Source organism: Berghia stephanieae, chromosome 8, assembly GCF_034508935.2.
Source record: "Berghia stephanieae isolate SIO BIC M18660-M18661 chromosome 8, UCSD_Bste_1.3, whole genome shotgun sequence".
NCBI lineage: Eukaryota > Metazoa > Mollusca > Gastropoda > Nudibranchia > Aeolidiidae > Berghia > Berghia stephanieae.
The window spans coordinates 34066506-34086344 of NC_088367.1; the positions used below are offsets into that span (position 1 = coordinate 34066506).

The 19839-nt window shown below is 35.7% G+C and overlaps 1 protein-coding gene and 1 long non-coding RNA gene across 2 annotated transcripts in view; both read right to left on the minus strand.

The window, feature by feature from the left end:
- The window catches only part of LOC144978555 (uncharacterized), a 69289-nt gene that overhangs the window by 44265 nt on the left and 5185 nt on the right, over positions 1-19839 (minus strand). The window lies entirely within an intron of this gene.
- Positions 1-19839, minus strand: part of LOC144978554 (uncharacterized) — a 42510-nt gene that overhangs the window by 15892 nt on the left and 6779 nt on the right. The window contains exons 2-5 of the mRNA XM_078924767.1: positions 11474-11514; positions 7332-7439; positions 5475-5632; positions 255-554 (exon numbers count right to left, since the gene is read on the minus strand). Coding sequence (XP_078780893.1) covers positions 255-554; positions 5475-5632; positions 7332-7439; positions 11474-11514 — 607 coding nt within the window. The remainder of the gene's footprint in view (positions 1-254; positions 555-5474; positions 5633-7331; positions 7440-11473; positions 11515-19839) is intronic.

Genomic DNA, 19839 nt, shown 5'->3' on the forward strand with positions numbered 1-19839 from the left:
ATACAGAACTTACAAAGCATAACAGACAGATGATATAAAAGGAAAAAAAAATATCTCCCAAAACTATAACTAGACATTTGACTGTTTCCCTCCCAGTCAAGGACTCCAGCCAGGGCTGTGACAAAACTAAGTAGTCCCATTCCAACTCGGAAAACAGATATAAGGGGATAGAAGACACAGCATGACCTCCTGCCCATGGGAGGCCAGAGGACCCCGCCCAATACAGGTCTCATAAGAAAAGGGACAAAATATACCTCGACTTAGATCCTGATCTGGAACGACTCCTTGATGCACTTTTCTTCCTGTCTTTAGAAGTGCTCTTCTTTCCCTCAGGTGAACGACTGCGTGATTTGCTGTCACTGCGACTTCTCTTTCGATCTTTGGAATGACTACGCCTTTCATCAGAGTGACTTCTGCTTCTTTTGCGTTCCCTGGACCTACTTCTGCTACCACTTTCACTCCTTTTCCTGTCTCTTGAGCGACTACGACGACGACGATCGCGAGAACGACTGCGGCTTTTCCTCCTCTTCCTGTCCCGGGAACGAGATCTTGACCTGAACATTCAAGATCAATTTGAAACAACATTAATGTCTTGGATAGATTGAAATTAGTGTGCAACACGCATTTGACGAACTACACGGGACAGCTGAAAATGTTTGTCGAATCCGTCTTTCGACGAATATGTGAACACGACTGTAAGACAGGAGAGACAAACTGTGATGTAGCCTTCTGCACAAGTATACAAGGAACAAAATTGACGTCACTAATTCTTTGTTATTGTTTTTAACCAGCCTGTTTTAAGAGTAGTTCTCACTAAATTCTATCAATCAGACTATAAACGTTTAGGGTTACACAGTTTTGTGTGTTGATAAGGTGTATCCGACTGGCGGATGTTGAGAGCATTTTGGATAAATGCACAGCATCAATATGACCTCATTGTTTGCGCATCCTGGTCTTGTAGATTCATGCATATTTGTTGGCAATATAGTAAATATCATTCATTGCTGATTTACTCGCTTAGACAAACGAAACACACACCACCACACCATAGAACATGGCATGCAGGATAACATGGTAGGATGTGGGAGAAGCGAAGGCACTGGTCTACACAGGCGTACCCTTCGTAAGAAGTATAGCCAGAGTCCATGGCTATCCAGTGCTTGTCACAGGCGATTGAAAAATAAGCATGGCAATGTCAGATATCGCAATGCAATTCCTTAATGAGTGTGTCAATATTTATTGTGATAAATATTCACAATGTGTGGATGCCTGAGACTGACCAAAAATTACGTCACATTACAAACGGTGATTACAAGTTTTTTTTAAAAATGAAAAACCAGTTGTAGTTTGTGGTGCTCCAGTTAATAAACGATTCTATTGGTTGAACTATTGAATACAACTCATAGCAATCAACTTTTTTTTTCGCGATCGTGGATCGTCGCCTTGATTTATGACTTTTTTGGTCAGTTTAAGGCTTTAAGTTCACAAAGGCTACAGCACAATGCAACTTGCTCTGCTCTGCTTTCTGTAGGTGTGTGTGTGTTGGCCATAAGTCTCAGTTAAGTTTGTCCAAACTGTAAAACCGTTCATGGATGCCGTGAAAAGTTTACTAAGGACATGACTTGGGAATTCTGTCCTTGTTCGTTGAACCCGTGAATGTGCCAAATGCGTGTTGTACTGTAATAATAATGCCTTAAAACTGTGAAATAATTCAAAACAATTCAACATCAAATTACCATTTTATAGTCTGACAGAAAAATGCTTCTTTACAAATGTCTTAGAGCTCAGTCCACCAAAAAACATGATAAGCAGGCAATTTGAATTAATAAAATGTCTAAATTATGTTTATGACAATAACTCAAATTTACCAAATAAAGGACAAATATAGCATCCAAATGCCACAACAAAAAGGATTTCTCGGAATGAGAACATATTTTAAAGGGGTTTTACGACACATGTGACACATTTAGGTCACATCAGCACCAGTAAAAAGAAGAAAATGGAATAGTAAAAATATTCTAGACTTATAATCAAGCACTGAAGAAAAAGTAAGACAAAAGGGAATTGGTTCAAAGAGTGAACAGGTGTAGATTCCAAGAGCACACCATCAATGTACTTAGTTTGAGATCATCTCAAAGTCTCATCCAGACACTAGCACAGGATCCCACTAAGAGGAACAGATTCAAATGTTTACAGAATACATAACTAACAATACATATCAGAGAGGTGATGTACAAGGGAAAAAATATCATCTCTCAAAACTATAACTATACAGTTGACTGTTTCCCTCCTAGTCAAGGACTCCAGCCTGGGCTGGGACAAAACTAAGTAATCCCATTCCCAAGGAAAAAAAAACAGAGAGCAACTAGGAAAGCAGATATAAGGGGATAGAAGGCACAGCTTGACCTCTTGCCCCGCATGGGAGGTCAAAGGACTAAATTTTTATGTCTAGCTAAAAAAAATTATTTTTAATCGATGGGGAGGGTGGGGGGTGGGGTTGGTAAATGGTCCTTAAAATGAATTTGAAAAGTTTTCTGGGTTTTTTTAAGACTAAAAGGCTATGGGGAAGGGAGGGGGTGAGAAAGTATGGGGTTCAGGTCCTTCAAAACATTCCACCCTTCCACCACCACCAACTTTTGTTTTTTAAAAGTAGCCTTACATATTTCCTTTACAAATCATTCCTGGAATTGACTTAACAACATTATGTAAACTTCTTGAAATGAAGTAAAGCGATTCATACTGTCAATAAATAATTCATAGAAGGAAAAATCCAATAGAAAATGAATGGACATTGATAACCAAGTTGTTTCTCTTAATAAGAAATATTAAGCTTACCTCAAATAAAACAATGGTCCATGAATCCTCCTATATTTAAAATACTACAAAAATTAAACTTGAATTTGATTGTTTAATACTTTAACTTGACTCTTCACCTAGTGTGTGGCCAGTCTGAGAGATTTTAACCAACTAAGAAAGCTAGAAGACACCCCCCCCCCCCCCCATCCCCCTTCCTCTTCACCCACACCCATGTACTGACAAGGGATTTGAGAGTGAAGAGGGTTGATTTTAATCAGACAAAGACTTTTAACTACACGTGTGTAATTTGTAGAACTTCTTTCAATGCATGTGTGTATAACCTAACACATCCACAAGCAACAGAAGAGGATAATTGAATTTATAGCCTTTTATTCAACTTTCATAATCTACTGTCTGACGCTAGGTGACTGAAGTCCTGTTTTCCTTGACTTTCAAAGAGATGAACAACAATGTCATAGATTAAAAAAAATTGTAGACAGACAATGGCATAGATTTTAAAACATTGTAGACAGACAATGTCATAGATCTTAAAAATTGCATAAACTCTTATTCTTTGTGTTTTAAAATTATTGATAAAATATTCAACTTTTAGAAAATGTGTTTTTTCTATCACACTTATTTTAAAAAATACAAAGATCAATTTTTTGTGACCACAAATGTGTTAACTGTTCCATTCTTCTAGTGAGTTGCCATAGCCTCATGATTTCCGGTAAATTAAGATTCTGACTGTTCCATGACCAATTAGCAATGACTATGAAAATTTTTGTTTTCTATTTTTGTGAGAAATACTCCTCTTGAATCAAAGCCCTATCTCCACTGAGTAAAAATCTTTTTGAATTTTGGAAATCCATTAATATATAACAAAGTTATGCAGTTTCAAAGATGTCATATATTTGGATGACTCACAAAGAGAGAAAAATACGGAAAATATGGGACGCTTTTTCTGCGTTTTATTCTGATTTGTGGCTGTATCTCGCTTAATACGTGGAATAAGATATTAAAACTTGGCAATTTTATGGCAAAATTATCAGAAAATATGATGAAGACATCAGAAAAGTTCTAACTTGTATAGTTTTAGAGCTGTATGGCTAGGGTCAACTATAATTTTGTTTTAAAATATACATAATATTGATCATTTGGAACTTTTCCGAAGTGTAATTTTGTGTCTACAACACATACAAATCAAACGAAAAATGCCTGCTAAATTATTATCAATCAGTCCCGTGAGACCATGGCTTATGTTATTTCTAGTATTTATTTGAGAGAGAGAGAGAGAGAGAGAGAGAGAGAGAGAGAGAGAGAGAGAGAGAGAGAGAGAGAGAGAGAGATAGAGAGAGAGAGAGAGATAGAGAGAGAGAGATAGAGAGAGAGAGAGAGAGAGAGAGAGAGAGAGAGAGAGAGAGAGAGAGAGAGAGAGAGAGAGAGAGAGAGAGAGAGAGAGAGAGAGAGAGAGAATCTACTATCCCCTATGACATAACAATGAAACAATGCTTTAATTTTAAAAAAGCGCGCGAGGATTTGTGTCGTCAGTCACCGCGAACAAGTTGCCAGATGGCCACGTGTGTGGCCAAATATATAATTTTGCTTCTTTTATTAAATTTTATTCATCTATTTTTGTCTCATTGACATTTATCCTAGTCTATTCAATTTTCTGTTTGTTAAAATTTAGTTCATTTTAAGTGGGCCAGTCTTGATAGTGAAAGCCATATGATTTTCTATTTAGCCACTTTTGAAGTCGAATTTGGTCAGGTTAAAGTCTGGCCACCTGGCAGCCTTGCCTCGCTCATGTCATTTTCGTGTTGCGCGATGGTGGAGTAGAATGACCGTCTCCATATTTTCACTCATTGAAATGCAAATTGGGTTGATGTTTTATGAGAATGCGGAAAAAGTACTTATCATAATCCAATGAAATTTGAAAGATAAATAGAAGAAATGTGCATATATAACCTTATGAGCGACAAAATCTCTCCTCTTTGTAATTTTAGAAATATTGTACTCCAAAGAGTAAAAATCTTTTTTTAACGGTCTTCTGGTAATTGTACGAGTTTTGTCGCTTGACATAATCTAAAATGACCTCTTTTCTGTGTGCCAACTTTCAGTCATATTCATCTATAAACAGCTTCGTAACTAATTTTTTAAAATAGCATGTACGGAACGGCTTCGTCCCACATTTTGTCGCGAATTTGGGCACTTCGTGAGCGAAAAAGAGGCCCAAAGATTTGTGCGGGATAACCATTGCTAGACCAATATATGTCTCTATCATGAGGAGACTGAGAAGCACAGACAAACTTGAAAAGCAATTGGTATGTAAAAGCCAGACCCCCTGACTACTGCATGGTTTTGAACCCAAGAACACAAGCTCAAAGGTCTCTGGGTTAGAGACCTTGTTATCGGCAAAAGCCAGACTCAACAAATTATAATAATAATAATAATAATGAAATTTATTTATATTGCGCCCAATCCTCTATACAATAAAGCTCTAGGCGCATAACAATAACTTCAATCCATTCAAATTTCTCTCTCTCTCTCTCTCTCATCTATCTATCTCACCCTCAGTCTCTCTCGCTCTCGCTCTCTCTCACAAACACACACACACACACACACAGACTGTCTCTTCGTCTCTCTCTCTCTTAAAAAATGAATTTATGAAAACATACCTTCGTCTTGGTGAAGGAGACCTCCATCTTCCTCCTCCTCCTCCTCCTCCACCTCCACCTCCTCTTCTTCCACCACCACCACCACCACCCCATCTCAACTCTGGGCAGTCTCTAGCCCAATGGCCAGTCCGTCTGCAGCGAAAACACTCATCATAACTCTGGTGACAAACAATTTTTATTTTTTAAATTAGGTAAACTATATATATATATATATATATATATATATATATATATATATATATATATATATATATATATATATATATATATATCGAGGGGTGCCTGCGGAAAAGCCTTAACGATGGTTTCGTTGATTTTACAGAACAAATCAAAACTTTGCGAATGAAATTTAAATAGTTAACCAAGGACTATCGTGATGATTTTTATACCAATACAACTGTGATTATATAGTCTGCTTAATTGTCAGGACGCCAGTCACTTTTAGATTGGCATTTTAAATAAAACCAGGCGTTTTACATAGCTACTTGCATTAAGGCTTTTGTGTCGAAAAAAAATTGTAACATCGCCTGACAGGCGTCATGTGTCGTTCTACATGTTACGTGTTGCTATTAGTCAGGGACCCATTGTAAAGCGCTTTGAGCACATTTAGTGGATATTCTGCTATAAAAAAGCTCAATGTTTTGGTGGTTTTTTTAAATTTTAAAAAATATTTCTACCTTTGGATAGGACCCTAGTATATCCCAAAGTACTTTTCGCCAGATCTAACAAACCCAGCTACCCATTCACTGCTGAGTAGACAGAGAGTTCAGAAAAAAAAAAAGCTTGACTGCACCCGGGATCGATCTCTGGCCCTTTGCGTGTAAAGAGAGTGCTCTATCAACTAAGCTAAGGGGCCCCCAAATATTCTATTGGGGTTTTTTTTTAATACAAACGTTATAACTGTTATTTAAGAAGGAAGATATAACATGTGAAACTCATAGTATTTGATTAGTTAAAACACCAAACGAAATTTAATATTATTGTATTATTTTAAATGACAACAATGCGATAGAAAGGAGTGGTGACAAGAGATTTTAAAAAATCGGACTTGCTAGGTTCGAAACACACACACACACACACAGATATCTTTAGTAGTCACATTCATTTCAAACAATAACCCATTAGAGAAGAGGGGTGCTGCCATCATCATAGATCATTGTCATGTCATTGCGATCATTATGGTGTATTAAATTTTGAAATTTACCCCGTATAATGGAATCGTCCGAGGCGTTGATGATTGCCAGGCGACTCCTGCTTGCCCCCATCCCACAATGAGAGGGCGGTGTGCGGAGTGGAGGGAGATGGTCGTCTGTGTCGTTTAGTGTATAGCAAAGGGGGGTGGGTGCGATTAATTATGTGGATGGGTGGTGATTTGTGGAAGATAGGCAAAGAATCGTTGAGACAAAGACACGGCAGTAGTATGGCGCGAGAATCACTGGGACCACTGAAAGGTTATAAGAAGAGAGGACCGCCAACAGTTCTCCACTTTGGGACTGGTCCCCGGTTATCAGCTAAAGGACCGTGGGACCGGTCCTCAGCGCGGCACTAATATTTATCAACATACTATGCATATGTTATTATTCTAATTTAATTTTTTGGTGCATCTACCTGCTCTATCAGGCTTCTCGCTCACCATGAGTTGAAAGGTATCTCGACCCTGTGACCTCCACTCAGGTCAATGTACAAACTTCTCAACTAAAATATTACCTAGATGCAATCCTGTGGTGTTGCAGAATGAAAAAGAAGAAATAAATCTCCTTTGATTCACATAAGGCATCAACAAAAATTTATCAGGTTCTGCCAGACATAAAACTGTATGGAAACAATTGGGACTTATCTATATTTGAAAGAACTTACTGAACGTCTATCCATAGGCCCTCCTCCACGTCTGTCCTTTCCTTTTGCCCATTCCACAATGATGGCCTGACCATTGATTTCACGTCCATGTTCATATTTAACACAATCCTGATGACAAGCATAACAAAGAAAAAAATTTAATGCAAAACAAACATTTTGAAATATTTAAGGGCAGAAAGATGAATTACTTTATTTTTCACAATGGAGATAAAATCAGCCCTGAAGTGATCAAGATAGGGGGATTTGAGAATAAGTTGATCATATCATTTTCACCGATGACAATTTTCAAAGGATATATCAAACTATGCCAATTCCATCGTGATGTTGAATCAAGTCCTTTCTTGTATTTCTCACAATGAGGACAGTAAATTCCAATAAAACCAAGGGTCATCATTATTAAGAGTTCAAACATGGGAAATCTCTAGTATGGAATGTGTCATGATGATGACCATCTATTTAGGAATAGGAAGACACAAGGTCAGACAAAAACCACAGCAGTAAACAAGGAGGCACATAAGACTGCAAATAGTCTTATGTGCCACATAGAACAAATACAGATAAGAGTTTATCAAAAAAAAATGTGGTCCTGAGAAAAACTCACTGTCCTATATGCCATGCATGTCTGCATATTTGTAATACCGTAATACCACATCATTATTTGCTTACATGGTTTCTTTCTGAAATAGTAGTACTAAACAAAACAACAACAAAAACTCCTAAAGGGTTTTAACACAAGCGCCGGTTGAAATTGAAAATGGGTAGTCGGTTCTAGCATCAGAAAAAATCTAGACCAAAAGAGTAACAAAAATTAAATGATCCAGACAATATTCATTTTTCATTAATTATTGTTCTCGACTTATATAAGATATTTTGTGTAAATGAAATGGGTTGAACCTCTATTAAAAATGTGGAACAAGATCTAGAAGTGGCTGGTATTGCCAAAACTTATGTAAGCCCAAGTTGTAACCAATCCCTTGCACAGCTCGATTTATGAAACATCAATTTATTTCCTAAGGTTAAATCATATTTTGATATACAACACCTAACAAGTTTCTCGGATTAACTTTCACTAATTATTATCCTCATCTGTGTTATAAACAAATTTAACATTAATTACATTGCCAACAAGTTTCAAGGCTGAGTCAATTTTATCCACACTGGATACGAACAGATAAACATAAATGTCAGAAAGTTTAAATGTTTTCAACTGATGAAGAACACCGAACCCAGTAAACTTGGTGAATTTACGATAATCAATAAAGCAATTTTTGCAAAAAATAAATAAATAATTATTGGTTATTAGAATCTCATTAGGAGGTTTTAGTAGAAGTCTGATTTTAAGGTAAGTGAGCATGGAATCATAATTAGAGTAACAATAAACAAAGAAACATGAAACTTTCTTTCATAAGGGTAAAAATGCCTCTAAATCAGTCAATATGTTAGGAATCATCACATATGACGACAATCTATGTCCAAAAGTCAGTGTAAGCTAAGTCTGATGTCTGCAGGCTTGCGAACGAACTTCAACCATTAAAAACGATTTATCATATTTTTCCATAAATTTATGACAATTTTCTCATAATTTTTCCAAAAAAAAATCATTCTATCATCCAAAATTTTTAATTTAACATTTGCTGAATTTATTGAGACTTATCAAGGAAATCCTGTAATTTCTATGACAATCATCTGTCTCACTACTCAGATTCTTATCTAGGTGGACAATATTTAATTACCTTCAACTTTTCCACTTTTATCATTTTTTCCCTTTTTTTGTTACAAATTCTTGACTTTTGCATTTAGCATATTTTAGACAACATGACCATATTATCATATTTTGGACCTCAAAGCGTATTATAATATGATAATCATACTAGTTGGCAAGCCTTCGTCTGTCAGTGAATGCTAGGAATAAGTAAATAATTTGCTCTAGCATCAAATACGACCAAATTATTTTGACATTTTTCACAAAACTGTTTTTAGTAATTTAATGTTACTTCAATAAATGTGTATTATTCAAGAAAGATCAACATTTGCCTTCATTCAAGAATTACCTTCTCTTTTCTAGGGTATTGTTTAGTAGTTGACCTACAGGATGATAAATTGTATAAAACGATTGCTGCCATGAAGGATAGTTTTTGTTTTGTTTTGTGATTCTTCATTGTTATTTATGAACCATTTGGAAACCAGTTAGTAGATGCACGAGGGGATTGCTTTGAAGGTGACATAAAAGAATAATGAAATACCCGAGGTAAACCTTTTAGGTCACAGGCTCAGCCCTGAAACTTATTGACAGCAGTGATATGCAAAATATGCCCTGATGAATCTGAAGAAGCAGATTTGATTATCGTACTTATTAATATAAATGCCTTTTAGAATATCAGACCTGCCAGTTCACAATTGCTGGGAAGTAAAAGGTTAATTTCCTTCTCCCTCTCTTTCTTAAGATAATTTGCAAAATCTCCGTTAATGCAACATCATGATCCACTACCAATACAATAATTTTAATATACACAATCAAAAAGAGAAAGAGGGAGAGAGAGAGAGGGGGGGGGGGGGGGGGGGGGGGGGGGGGAAAGAATCTGCAGTTATGGACCTGTTATCATTTATAACCAGTGAGCATTACAAAATTTTTGTAAAGGCAGGTCTGATATATGGGCCTTAAACTAAGAAGATATTGAACTGTAATATAGCACAAATTTTTGTTTATATCTAATTCTTATGAATAACCTAATATATATTTTTAAAATCAAAAGAAAATGATTATCAAAATTACATACAATGCACATTACACAGATGAGTAAACATACGGACGAACCACGCAGTGTATGGTAGGGTTTAGTGCTCCAAGGTCACAACAGGACGGCAGCCTTGCTGAGAACTAAGAGGGCCACAGTGAGAACTAGACTTGATGATGGCATACACATGGCTACTATTGGGCTCAAAGGACAGGCCGGGTACCTGGCTGGATCACTTGGAATTCCACTGACCAAACAGTGGAAATTGAGTGGCAGTGATGCTGGAGATTCTCCTTGGACAACGCTGTCAGTGTTATCAAGAGCTGTTTAACTGGCAACAGCATTATGTGACGAAGGTACAGTAAAGTAGGTCCCTTAAAGTAAAACATCTATTAATGCTTACTTCAATCTAAATTGGGTTTTTCTTTTTCTATTTTACAATAAAATTTAATTTCACCCTTAATACAATTTAACTCAAAGCAATGCGGCATCAAAATTTCTCAAGAATTTTTAAAAGAATTTTGTTTGGCTTTAAACTGTTTAAGAAAGTCTACTATTAATTCCCACTAAACTCAAACCAAGATTCTTTAAAGTTCTCATCTGAAACTAAAGAAAAAAAAATGTTTTGCTCCTGTGCATCAGAACCCATTACAAACACTGACGAAATTTTAAAACTTCCCTTATTGTTCCAACAAGGAAAAAAAAATAATAATTTTTAAACAAAAAAAATAAAGGAAAAAAAAAAGTTCTTGGAGGTCTTGATGCAGGCAACAAATGGTCTGGCTATGGAAAGGCTTGTCGACTGGCAAGGTGCATACCACCGGACTATGGATTGGACTGAACCAGGCTCAAGGGAAATTCAATTTGTAGCCGGCCAACTAGGACCCACATCACGAAGAAAGCAAGGCTATGCCATAGGTTAGGAAAGTGCAAAGTGGACTACTCTCTAGGGCTCAGCATCATGTAATGCTTAGGGAGGCTTATGTCCCGCCTGCTTGTCCAAAAGGAGAGAAACACAAATGGATATTCATGAACCAGTTGTTTACTCAAAAGGAAAAAAAATTTGTAAAGTTGAACTTTATTTATAAATCATGAACAAAAATGCTGATGTCTATGTTTTGGGGTGGGGGAGGATTTTTCTCATTTCAGTAACATTCAAATTTATTGAAATGAATGGATCGGTGAGCTAGTACATAATGAAATCCTCAAAACTATCAAAGCTTTATTACCTTTATTTAGTCCATCCAATCAATCCATGACGAATACTATAAACCAAATATATTAACGATGGCCATTCTCCTGAAACTCAATTTTAATTAAGAGGGGTATAAATATATAAAAATCTGATATGGATACTACCACCATCAATTAAGCAATTTCAGATTATAATAAAATAAAGCAACTCACCTCTGCATCTCGTCTGTCTTCAAAGTCAATGAAAGCAAATGCTGGTGAATAATGAAAATGCTACATTAATACAGTTCAATTTTAGCATTTTTGAAAAATCTAAAATCTCTTCCAACACATTCATGTTTCATACTGCCGTTTCATACTACAGGCAACAACTTGGAAGATAAAAATTTGTAATATCCCAAAATGCATGATACAGATACATTGTGGAAACTATGAACTAGAAATTAAACTAACCTATTTATGGCCTTATCAGCAATTCTCATCATAAATGAAATAAAGTGGTATACTACCAAGTCAAAATGAGGTTGAAGAAAAAAAAAAAAAAAAGGCTTTTACTCCTACTAAAAATGCACCCTGTAGCTGTAGTGGAAGGGATGATTTGTGGTGGTAGGGGCAATGATGTGGTGGTGGTTGTTGCATTTGTGGTAGGGATGGTGATGTGCTGGTGGTTGTAATTTTACTGATGGTAGGGATGATGATGTAATGGTGGTTGTAGTAGCAGTATTGGTTGGGATGATGCTGTGTTGGGTGTGGTAAAGGTGGTGGTGCGGATGATGATTTGATGGTAGTTGTGTATTAGTAGTGGTGGTAGGGATGTTAATGTGATGGTGGTTGTAGTAGTAGTGGTGGAGACTGGTAGGACTGATGATGTTGTCGTGGTTGTAGAAGTACTGGTAGTTATGATAGGGTTGGTGATGTGGTGGTAGATGTAGCAGTAGTGTTGATAGGAATGATGATGTTGCGGTTGTAGTTGTAGTGGTGGTTGTATGGTTGGTGAGTTGGTGATGTGGTAGGGATGATCATGTGGCGGTGGTTGTTATAGTGGTAGCAGTAGAAATGATGATGTGGTGGTGGTTCTAATAGTAGTGGATGTGGTAAGTGTTATTCATTCATTTTGTCTTAAATTGAAAAATGAATTGTGATGAGGATGGGGCGATAGATTCTCAGCCCTGAGAAAGCTATTAAAAATTCATAATTTTTAGGAGATGCAAATCATAGCCACTATAATTAACTTAAAATTATTTTTCATTTTTTAAAATTTACTTACAAAAGCATTAAATTAAAAATCCTTAAATTTATGAAGTCTGGCATGAACGTTCATGCTCAATAAGTTTTAACGTTAAGAGATGATAGCGAGATTCTGAATTTGGAGACAAAGTATTAATTTTATACAAATTTCTCGTTATAACTATAACAGCCAGGTTTGGGTATGCTTAATGATAATGGGAATAATACAATGTACATAATTTTTCATGTAAAAATTTAGATCAGAATCTAAAAAGAAAATTTCAAAGTTGGCCAGAAAAAGGAAAGTTGTCGTAATACTGTAAAGCAGAAAGCAGTAAGGTCTGTAAAAACCTTTACAAGTAGCAGGTCAGCTAAAAGTGTATTTTTAAAAAATAAACGGGGGTATATGTATCAGCAAATAGTATTAATTTTCAATTTTTATAGAGGGTTAGCATGGAATGGTAGATTTGAATTGAAGGGAACATTCCATTTAACAATAAAAACAATTTTCCTATACAGCTATTATTACTCTAAAATTTCCGGAACAAGTCTGAAAATTCTGGGATGGCAGGCATGCGGTTACTGCAATTGATTCTTCTTAATTTTGTTGTTCTTTGTCTCTTTTTTTTTTTGGTAATTAATCGATCGTTAGAATAGTTATAAATGTTAGTGAGTAATAATGGTGTAAGCATGTGTGTGTATCTATGTGAGTGTCAATGTATTTGTGCATGAGTTTGTGTGCATGTGTGTGAGTTTGTTTCTTCATATGTGTTCTCAAAATTGTCAATGAATGTTTGAATGACAATTAATATTGTAAAGCGTCAGTGAGAACCTATGTGAAATTTGAGCTCTAATTAAGTAACATATTATAATTATTATTATTACTCATTTTAAAATCTGGTTCGGTTTCTTAGCAATCACTTCATAACACAAGCTGTGACAGCTTAGTTGAAACAATTACATGAACTGAATGGTCAGATCTGGGAAAAGCTCATGTTATCATAGTTTACATAAATTCAGTTTAAGGACTAAGTTTTTCAAAAAAGATCGGATAGTGATAGGCAAGACTTGCAGAGTTGATTCTAGACACAGATACGTGTGTCTTAAAATGTTTTTTGAACAAACAAAAAAAACACAAAAAAACAGAAAGAATAATAAAAATAATTTATTTTCTTTAAAACTCACCCATTTCAGCACCTGAAAACAGAGAAAACAGGAAAAATAGTTGTAAAAAAAAGTAAATGTACAGTATGACTTTGTTAGAGCAGATACCCTCTATTCCTGACGAAATCTGCCTTACACAAGTTGAATAAAATTCAGTGTGAACAAATCTGCCTTAAACAAGTTGAATAAAATTCAGTGTGAACAGATTCGCCTGTTCTGGACTGGATTCTATCAAAGAGGAGCATAAATTATTTTCTCAAGAAAATGAGACAATAATAAAATCCATCAATAATCAGGTAAACATAAACTCATGTCATTACGCAACATGATATCTTTTCATTTAAATTCTGTCTCAAACCCTTCTTTATTCTATGTTTTAAATCAAAGAGAAATTATTTGCAAGTGTTTCAGTGTGATATTGGGGATAAATCCAAAAGTGATATAGCAAATTATGTTTATGTCTTGTCGATTTTTTAAATTATGTGACATTTGCGTCATATTAAACTATGTAATACAGTCCACTACGGATAACAAATAAGGTATCAAATTTTACGTTTTTTCAAGTCCCATCCCCCTGACGGGTTCAAATTAAGATATTTTGAGTTTGAAAATTTTATCAAAGTGCCTACTTAAAGAAAATGTAAAGGTTGTACCACAAATTACTGCTATTAGCTCAAAAAAGTATTTTTTCTGGGATGGGTGCTAAATATTGAAATACTGCTAGGCGAGCTGCCATTGTTTCAACTGATCAGCTGTAGCAACTAGGCACTGTCAGTGTATTTTCCGGAATGCAATGCCGCGTCACTTGAGTTAAGGCAGTCGTGAGATCACAGATTCTCTCTGTAAAATTGACAACAAATCTCAACAGAAAAATATAAATAACCCTGGAACCGTCAGTCGTAGAGAAACAAACAAGGTATCAAATTTTATGTTTTTTCAAGTCCCATCCCCCTGACTGGGTCAAATTAACATATTTTGAGTTTGAAAATGTTATCAAAGTGCCTAATTCACCGTAGTGTTTTTAAGCACCTCTGTTGACGATGTATCTTAACGGATCGTTTTTATACACCTTCTTCACGCATGCGCATCCCACCCAAATTTATCAGCGATATTGTGTTTCTGTATTTGGACATGGAGAAAGTTATATTGTGACATCTGTAGGATGTTTTTGCTAATAAATTTACAAAAAAATAATAATTTAAAAAATCGAAATAGGAAACCAGAAAATAGAAGTTGCATTGGATAGTAAAATGTGATGAACAGTCAGGTGGCTGCGTAGCGCAGTGGACAAGCTGTCAGACTCTAACCTTGAAAGTAACGGGTTCATTTCCCGGTGTAGACATATTTTTCTTTATTTTTTTTTCTTTATTTACTTTATTTTTTGTTTTCAAAAACTTTTTATCATGTTCTTTATAAAAACTTTGATTTTAATTTTCTAAAACAAAATGGCAATTCGGACCCGATTCTGAATTGCTTCCAGTGGCAATTCGGACTCCTGCCACAATGCGCCTGCGCAATCACAGGAAATGTCGGAAGTGGAAGCGTGGTTGGGGGGGAGAGCTGCTCGTTCTCAGTTATCAGTCGGTAGGAGGGCGAGTGAGCGAACAAGTCATGTTTTAGAGCTCCCGAAGATGACAAACCTTTAAAAGCGGTGATCTATTATTCCTCTTTGTCTTACTTTTTCTTGGGTACTTTTTAATTGTAATTCTAGAACTTTTTACTATCCAATTTCTTCCTTATGTGTTGCAAGCGACTTTTAAAAAAAACAAACAAAACATAGATCTAAATATTCGTGTCCTTTGGGAATCGCTATTGTTAATGTTAACAATCAATTTGCCCTCGCATAGATAAAAGAGTGTCTTTGTGTAATGATTGGAAGATTTATTTGATTTGCCATGAGCATGTTGCAAAAGATACATGCATGACATATCTACATTATATATTTTGCCATTTGCGGCCGCGAAAAAGTGCGGGGAAAGGAAAATAACATGACTTTGGGCATTGAGCGTTTTATTAAAAAGGCAGTAGGGGTTTTGACAAAAGGCAGTATCTTAATTCTTTTTTTTAATTAAAAAAATATGCTGTTTTGTTTCTAAATTATAAAAATAGAGGCGATTCTTGGCAGCAAAACATGCAATAGAGCCCGGCCACTGGGGTAGGGGCAGAGTCCCGTCTAATACTAATATTATTAGATAATACTGGACTAGGTCCTATTAGAGAAAATTAATGAGATTGGGGCAGTGACTTCTTATATACTATCAGTAGACATTGGTTAACTCACAAACGACCGAGGCACTGGACGCCCGGGAGAACATGGTGATACGAGATCAAAGAGAAAAAACCGCCGGCTCTTGTGTTGTGGAAATGGTTGTTAGGGGGAGGGGGAGTGTGTGTGTATGTGTGACTATTCTATTTTTAATGGCTTAGAGATCTCATGAGTGTGTGTGTGTTTACGACGACCGAATTGTCACGGGAGGCAATTCAGACTTAGGGTCCGAATTGCCATGGGAGGCAATTCAGACTCTGGGTCCGAATTGCCAAGGGAGGCAATTCAGACTCGGGTCCGAATTGCTACGGGAAGCAATTCAGACTCGGGTCCGAATAGCCTTTTCCTTTCTAAAATTATTTATTTATTTGAGATCAGTATTTCTGTGCCATGTTTCTTTTCACTTTTGATTTTTAAAATGATTGTTATTATTCTTTTATTTATTATCGTTGTATAAACGTACATCGGTAATCACTAAGCAGCGTGCTAAACTACAATCTATAACTATTTGAACCTCATGGACGTATGCAGCAACATTTTCATTAATGGTAGAGACTAGGGAGACCAAGATTTTGGTCTCCCTAGCCAAAATTGGCCAATTTGGCTAGGGAGACCAAGATTATGGTCTCCAGGCGTAAGCGCAACACTGTATTTTCGTTTATAGAACTGTTTCTTTATATTGAAGAGGCGAGTTTTTTCTTCTTTTATTTATTGCTTGCCTGTTTGTTTTTTTTGTTGCAGTTCTTGCTTTTTTTTCTTTTTTCTTCTGGCTCTTTATAATTACGCTCCCCCCACCCCTGCCTCACCCCACACCAAAAAATGTCAGAAAAGAGATTGCAAGTTATCGGCCGGTCGCCCACACAAGATTTAATTTAATTTTTTTAAAACAATATTTTTAGATTGTTGCTAGGTTAACCGTGTATTCATTTATAGGACTGCTTCTTCATGTTGTGGATTTTTTGGTGTTTTTTGGGGGGGTTCTTTTTTTCTGAATTTAATTTATTTCTTTTTTATATATTGGTTTGTTTGTAGCTAACATTATTATCATACCCCAATTATTCCCCCCCCCCCCCATAAGAAATTTATTTTTGTACTCTTTTTTAAATTTCAATTTCGGCATGATAGACCGTGACTTTGGCCTCCCGAGTAAAGTCAGCGGCTTTTTCATTTTTGATCTCGTATCATGGTCTCACTTCAGGGCCTTGTCTCCCTTGCACCCAACATCTCGGTTGTTTGTGGATCGCCCCCACAGGCTTCAATAATATACAATAAACAATTCGGACTCAACGTAAAACTAAATTCTTTGAACAGAGAAACTACCCCCTTCTGAAATTCATCAAGGATTGTCTAGTACCGAATATTTTTTTGATAGAAAACAAATGCATCTTCAAATCTAAACTGCTTTTGACGGGAAGAGTTTTTTTTTTTTTCTGTCCAAACGAATGATTAGTAAGGATAAAGAAGCTAAGTATTGGTTAAGGGGCGGTTTGGGTCTAATTATTAGGAAAATCCTTCGAAAAATTGATTTTGAGATTTTGGTGGAAATTGATATTTTATTACCCTAGAAATAATATAATTGAAGTCCAAATTCTTAAAGTAGACTATAAAGGCATGAAAAACACAGTCGAAAATGGTACAGATAGTAAGAAAAGTGTGAAAAACGGGAAGCTATTTTGCTATTTTCTCAAAATGTCATATTTCTAAGGGTATGGGATACTGTGTCAAACGTTTCTCTGAATCTATTCAATGAAATTGTCTGAAAATTTCCACAGTTATCACAGAGATAATGTATTGTGTCACGATAGAGAGATTTTTTTGATAAGATATGTGAATTTTGAATTATAATCCTAATGCTGAATTTTCAACGTCAATTTTGTAATAACATTTTGATTATCAACTTTGTAATGTTCTAATAAAAATTCCATAAGCTAAAGCCGTAAAATCTCTCTATGGTGACACACTATAGTACAATGTTGACAAGAGGGAAGAATATGGAGGTCATTCCTTCATTGGTTTTTGTGGAACGTTTGCCACAAGATTGTTATATTTTTTTATGTCAGACCCCCAAATTAGGTCGCAAAATGGGTATCATTATCAACACAGATAATTAAAAGTTTTCACCATAAATGTTGTTTTTTAACCTATAATGACGATACAGAATGGTAATTACAATTTCTTTGGAAAAGATCCAAACCGCCCCTTAAAGAAGCTAAGTATTGGTTAAAGTTAAAGAAGCTAAGTATTGGTAACCCCGGCGCACCTCTCTAGTTAGGCACTTGCAAGATGTAGCTCTCGCGAGTTGAAAACAGGCGAGGATTTCTGTTTCCGTTTTTAAGGGGAAAAAATTTAGGAGTGATTTTAAAAAGCTCATTCTTCTTTCTCAGTGGAATGAAATGGCATGTATTATATATCATTGGAAAGGGCATAAAATTCTGCATACAATGATGCTAATATTATTATCTTCCTATATCATGATTTTGAGAAATCTTTGCGTAAAGAGAGTATATGTGTTTAAACGCTTATAACTTTTAAACCAGAGATGGTCCTTCTTAATAAAAAAAGTCCTTCAGACATACATATTAAAGTAGCTTCTCTAAAAATTTCAGAGCAAAATATGTTTGCACAAGTTAGAGCTCCCCAAAAAACAGTAATTGGCCTCGATTGTTTACAGAAGCTGCCATTTTCTTATTCTGATTCACTTCCTGTCGTCTGCTGGGTTTGAGAGAAAACTTCGTCAATCCACATCAAAACTTTACATCTTTATATCTTACAAAATATTCCATTTATGGAAGTTATTTTTGTTTTAAATTATTCAATTAATTGGCGTTTTCATGTCCATGCATTCATTTTATAATTTTACAATTCTCTTCCTTTTTTTTTCGATTGATTTTTCACTGTTGATTTTGACGTTTTTCATCCTTTGACGGACGTCTGTTCAATTTAGGGGAACGGGGGAGCGGAAGTTTTTAAAATCACCTATTTTCGACCATTTTAAACACTAATACACCACCTCAAACATTTATCAGTCCATATCTCTGCTTTCATGAGGTCTATTTTCATTTTGAAAAGTTCAAAGTGAACAACTAAATGACGCCGATTCAGTGGTGTATTTGGTCTATCTACATGTGAATAAATATTTAATTGTCGACTTTTCCAAAATTCCAATAGGTCATTCATTTGCATGTTGTGATCTATTTTTCCTTGATTTCAGCTGTTTCAGCTCTAAACTATACCTTTCTCTCTCAATAAATAATTATTTTTCTGTTTGCAATGTATTACAGAGATGATGAATTACCACATGTAAAAATTTCAAAGTTGTATCTGAAGCCGTTTCTGAATTATACTTGATTATCCATTGGGTTGCTGTGTTTTGGTCACATATTTTCCTAGGAAGTGTCAATTGCCAAGGAGTGAGTCCTTGGTAGTTGACGGTTCATCAATTGCCAAGGAGTCAAATTTGAACTCTTCAGCTGCATGTGGTGATTTCAGTCGGGCCTCAATCAGCTGCATGTGGTGATTTCAGTCAAGCCTCGATTTGTGCGCATACGAATCTCGAACCCCGTCACTTGCTTTTCTTCCATTCGCCATTCACTCATTCCTTGTCAATCGTTGTGGAAAGGATCAAGTCCACACTTGTTGGCACTTGTTTTTAATTTTTATGTCTTTTCACGAATTCCAAGATGATTTAGAATAATATCAAACAAAAATTACTGTTGATTTCGGATTCAGCGGGGGAAAAAAAACAGAAGGACGAGGTGGCAAATCCCTGCCAAGATGTCCTAGATTAAAAAAGAAAAGTAAGATTTCCTTTATTTTAAAGGAAATATACTGCACATCGTCTTAATACAGAATAATTAACGTAAAATATTTGTGCAACAAGATCAATCCGTGGCATTATTAGTAAATAGTTGATGATCTACCA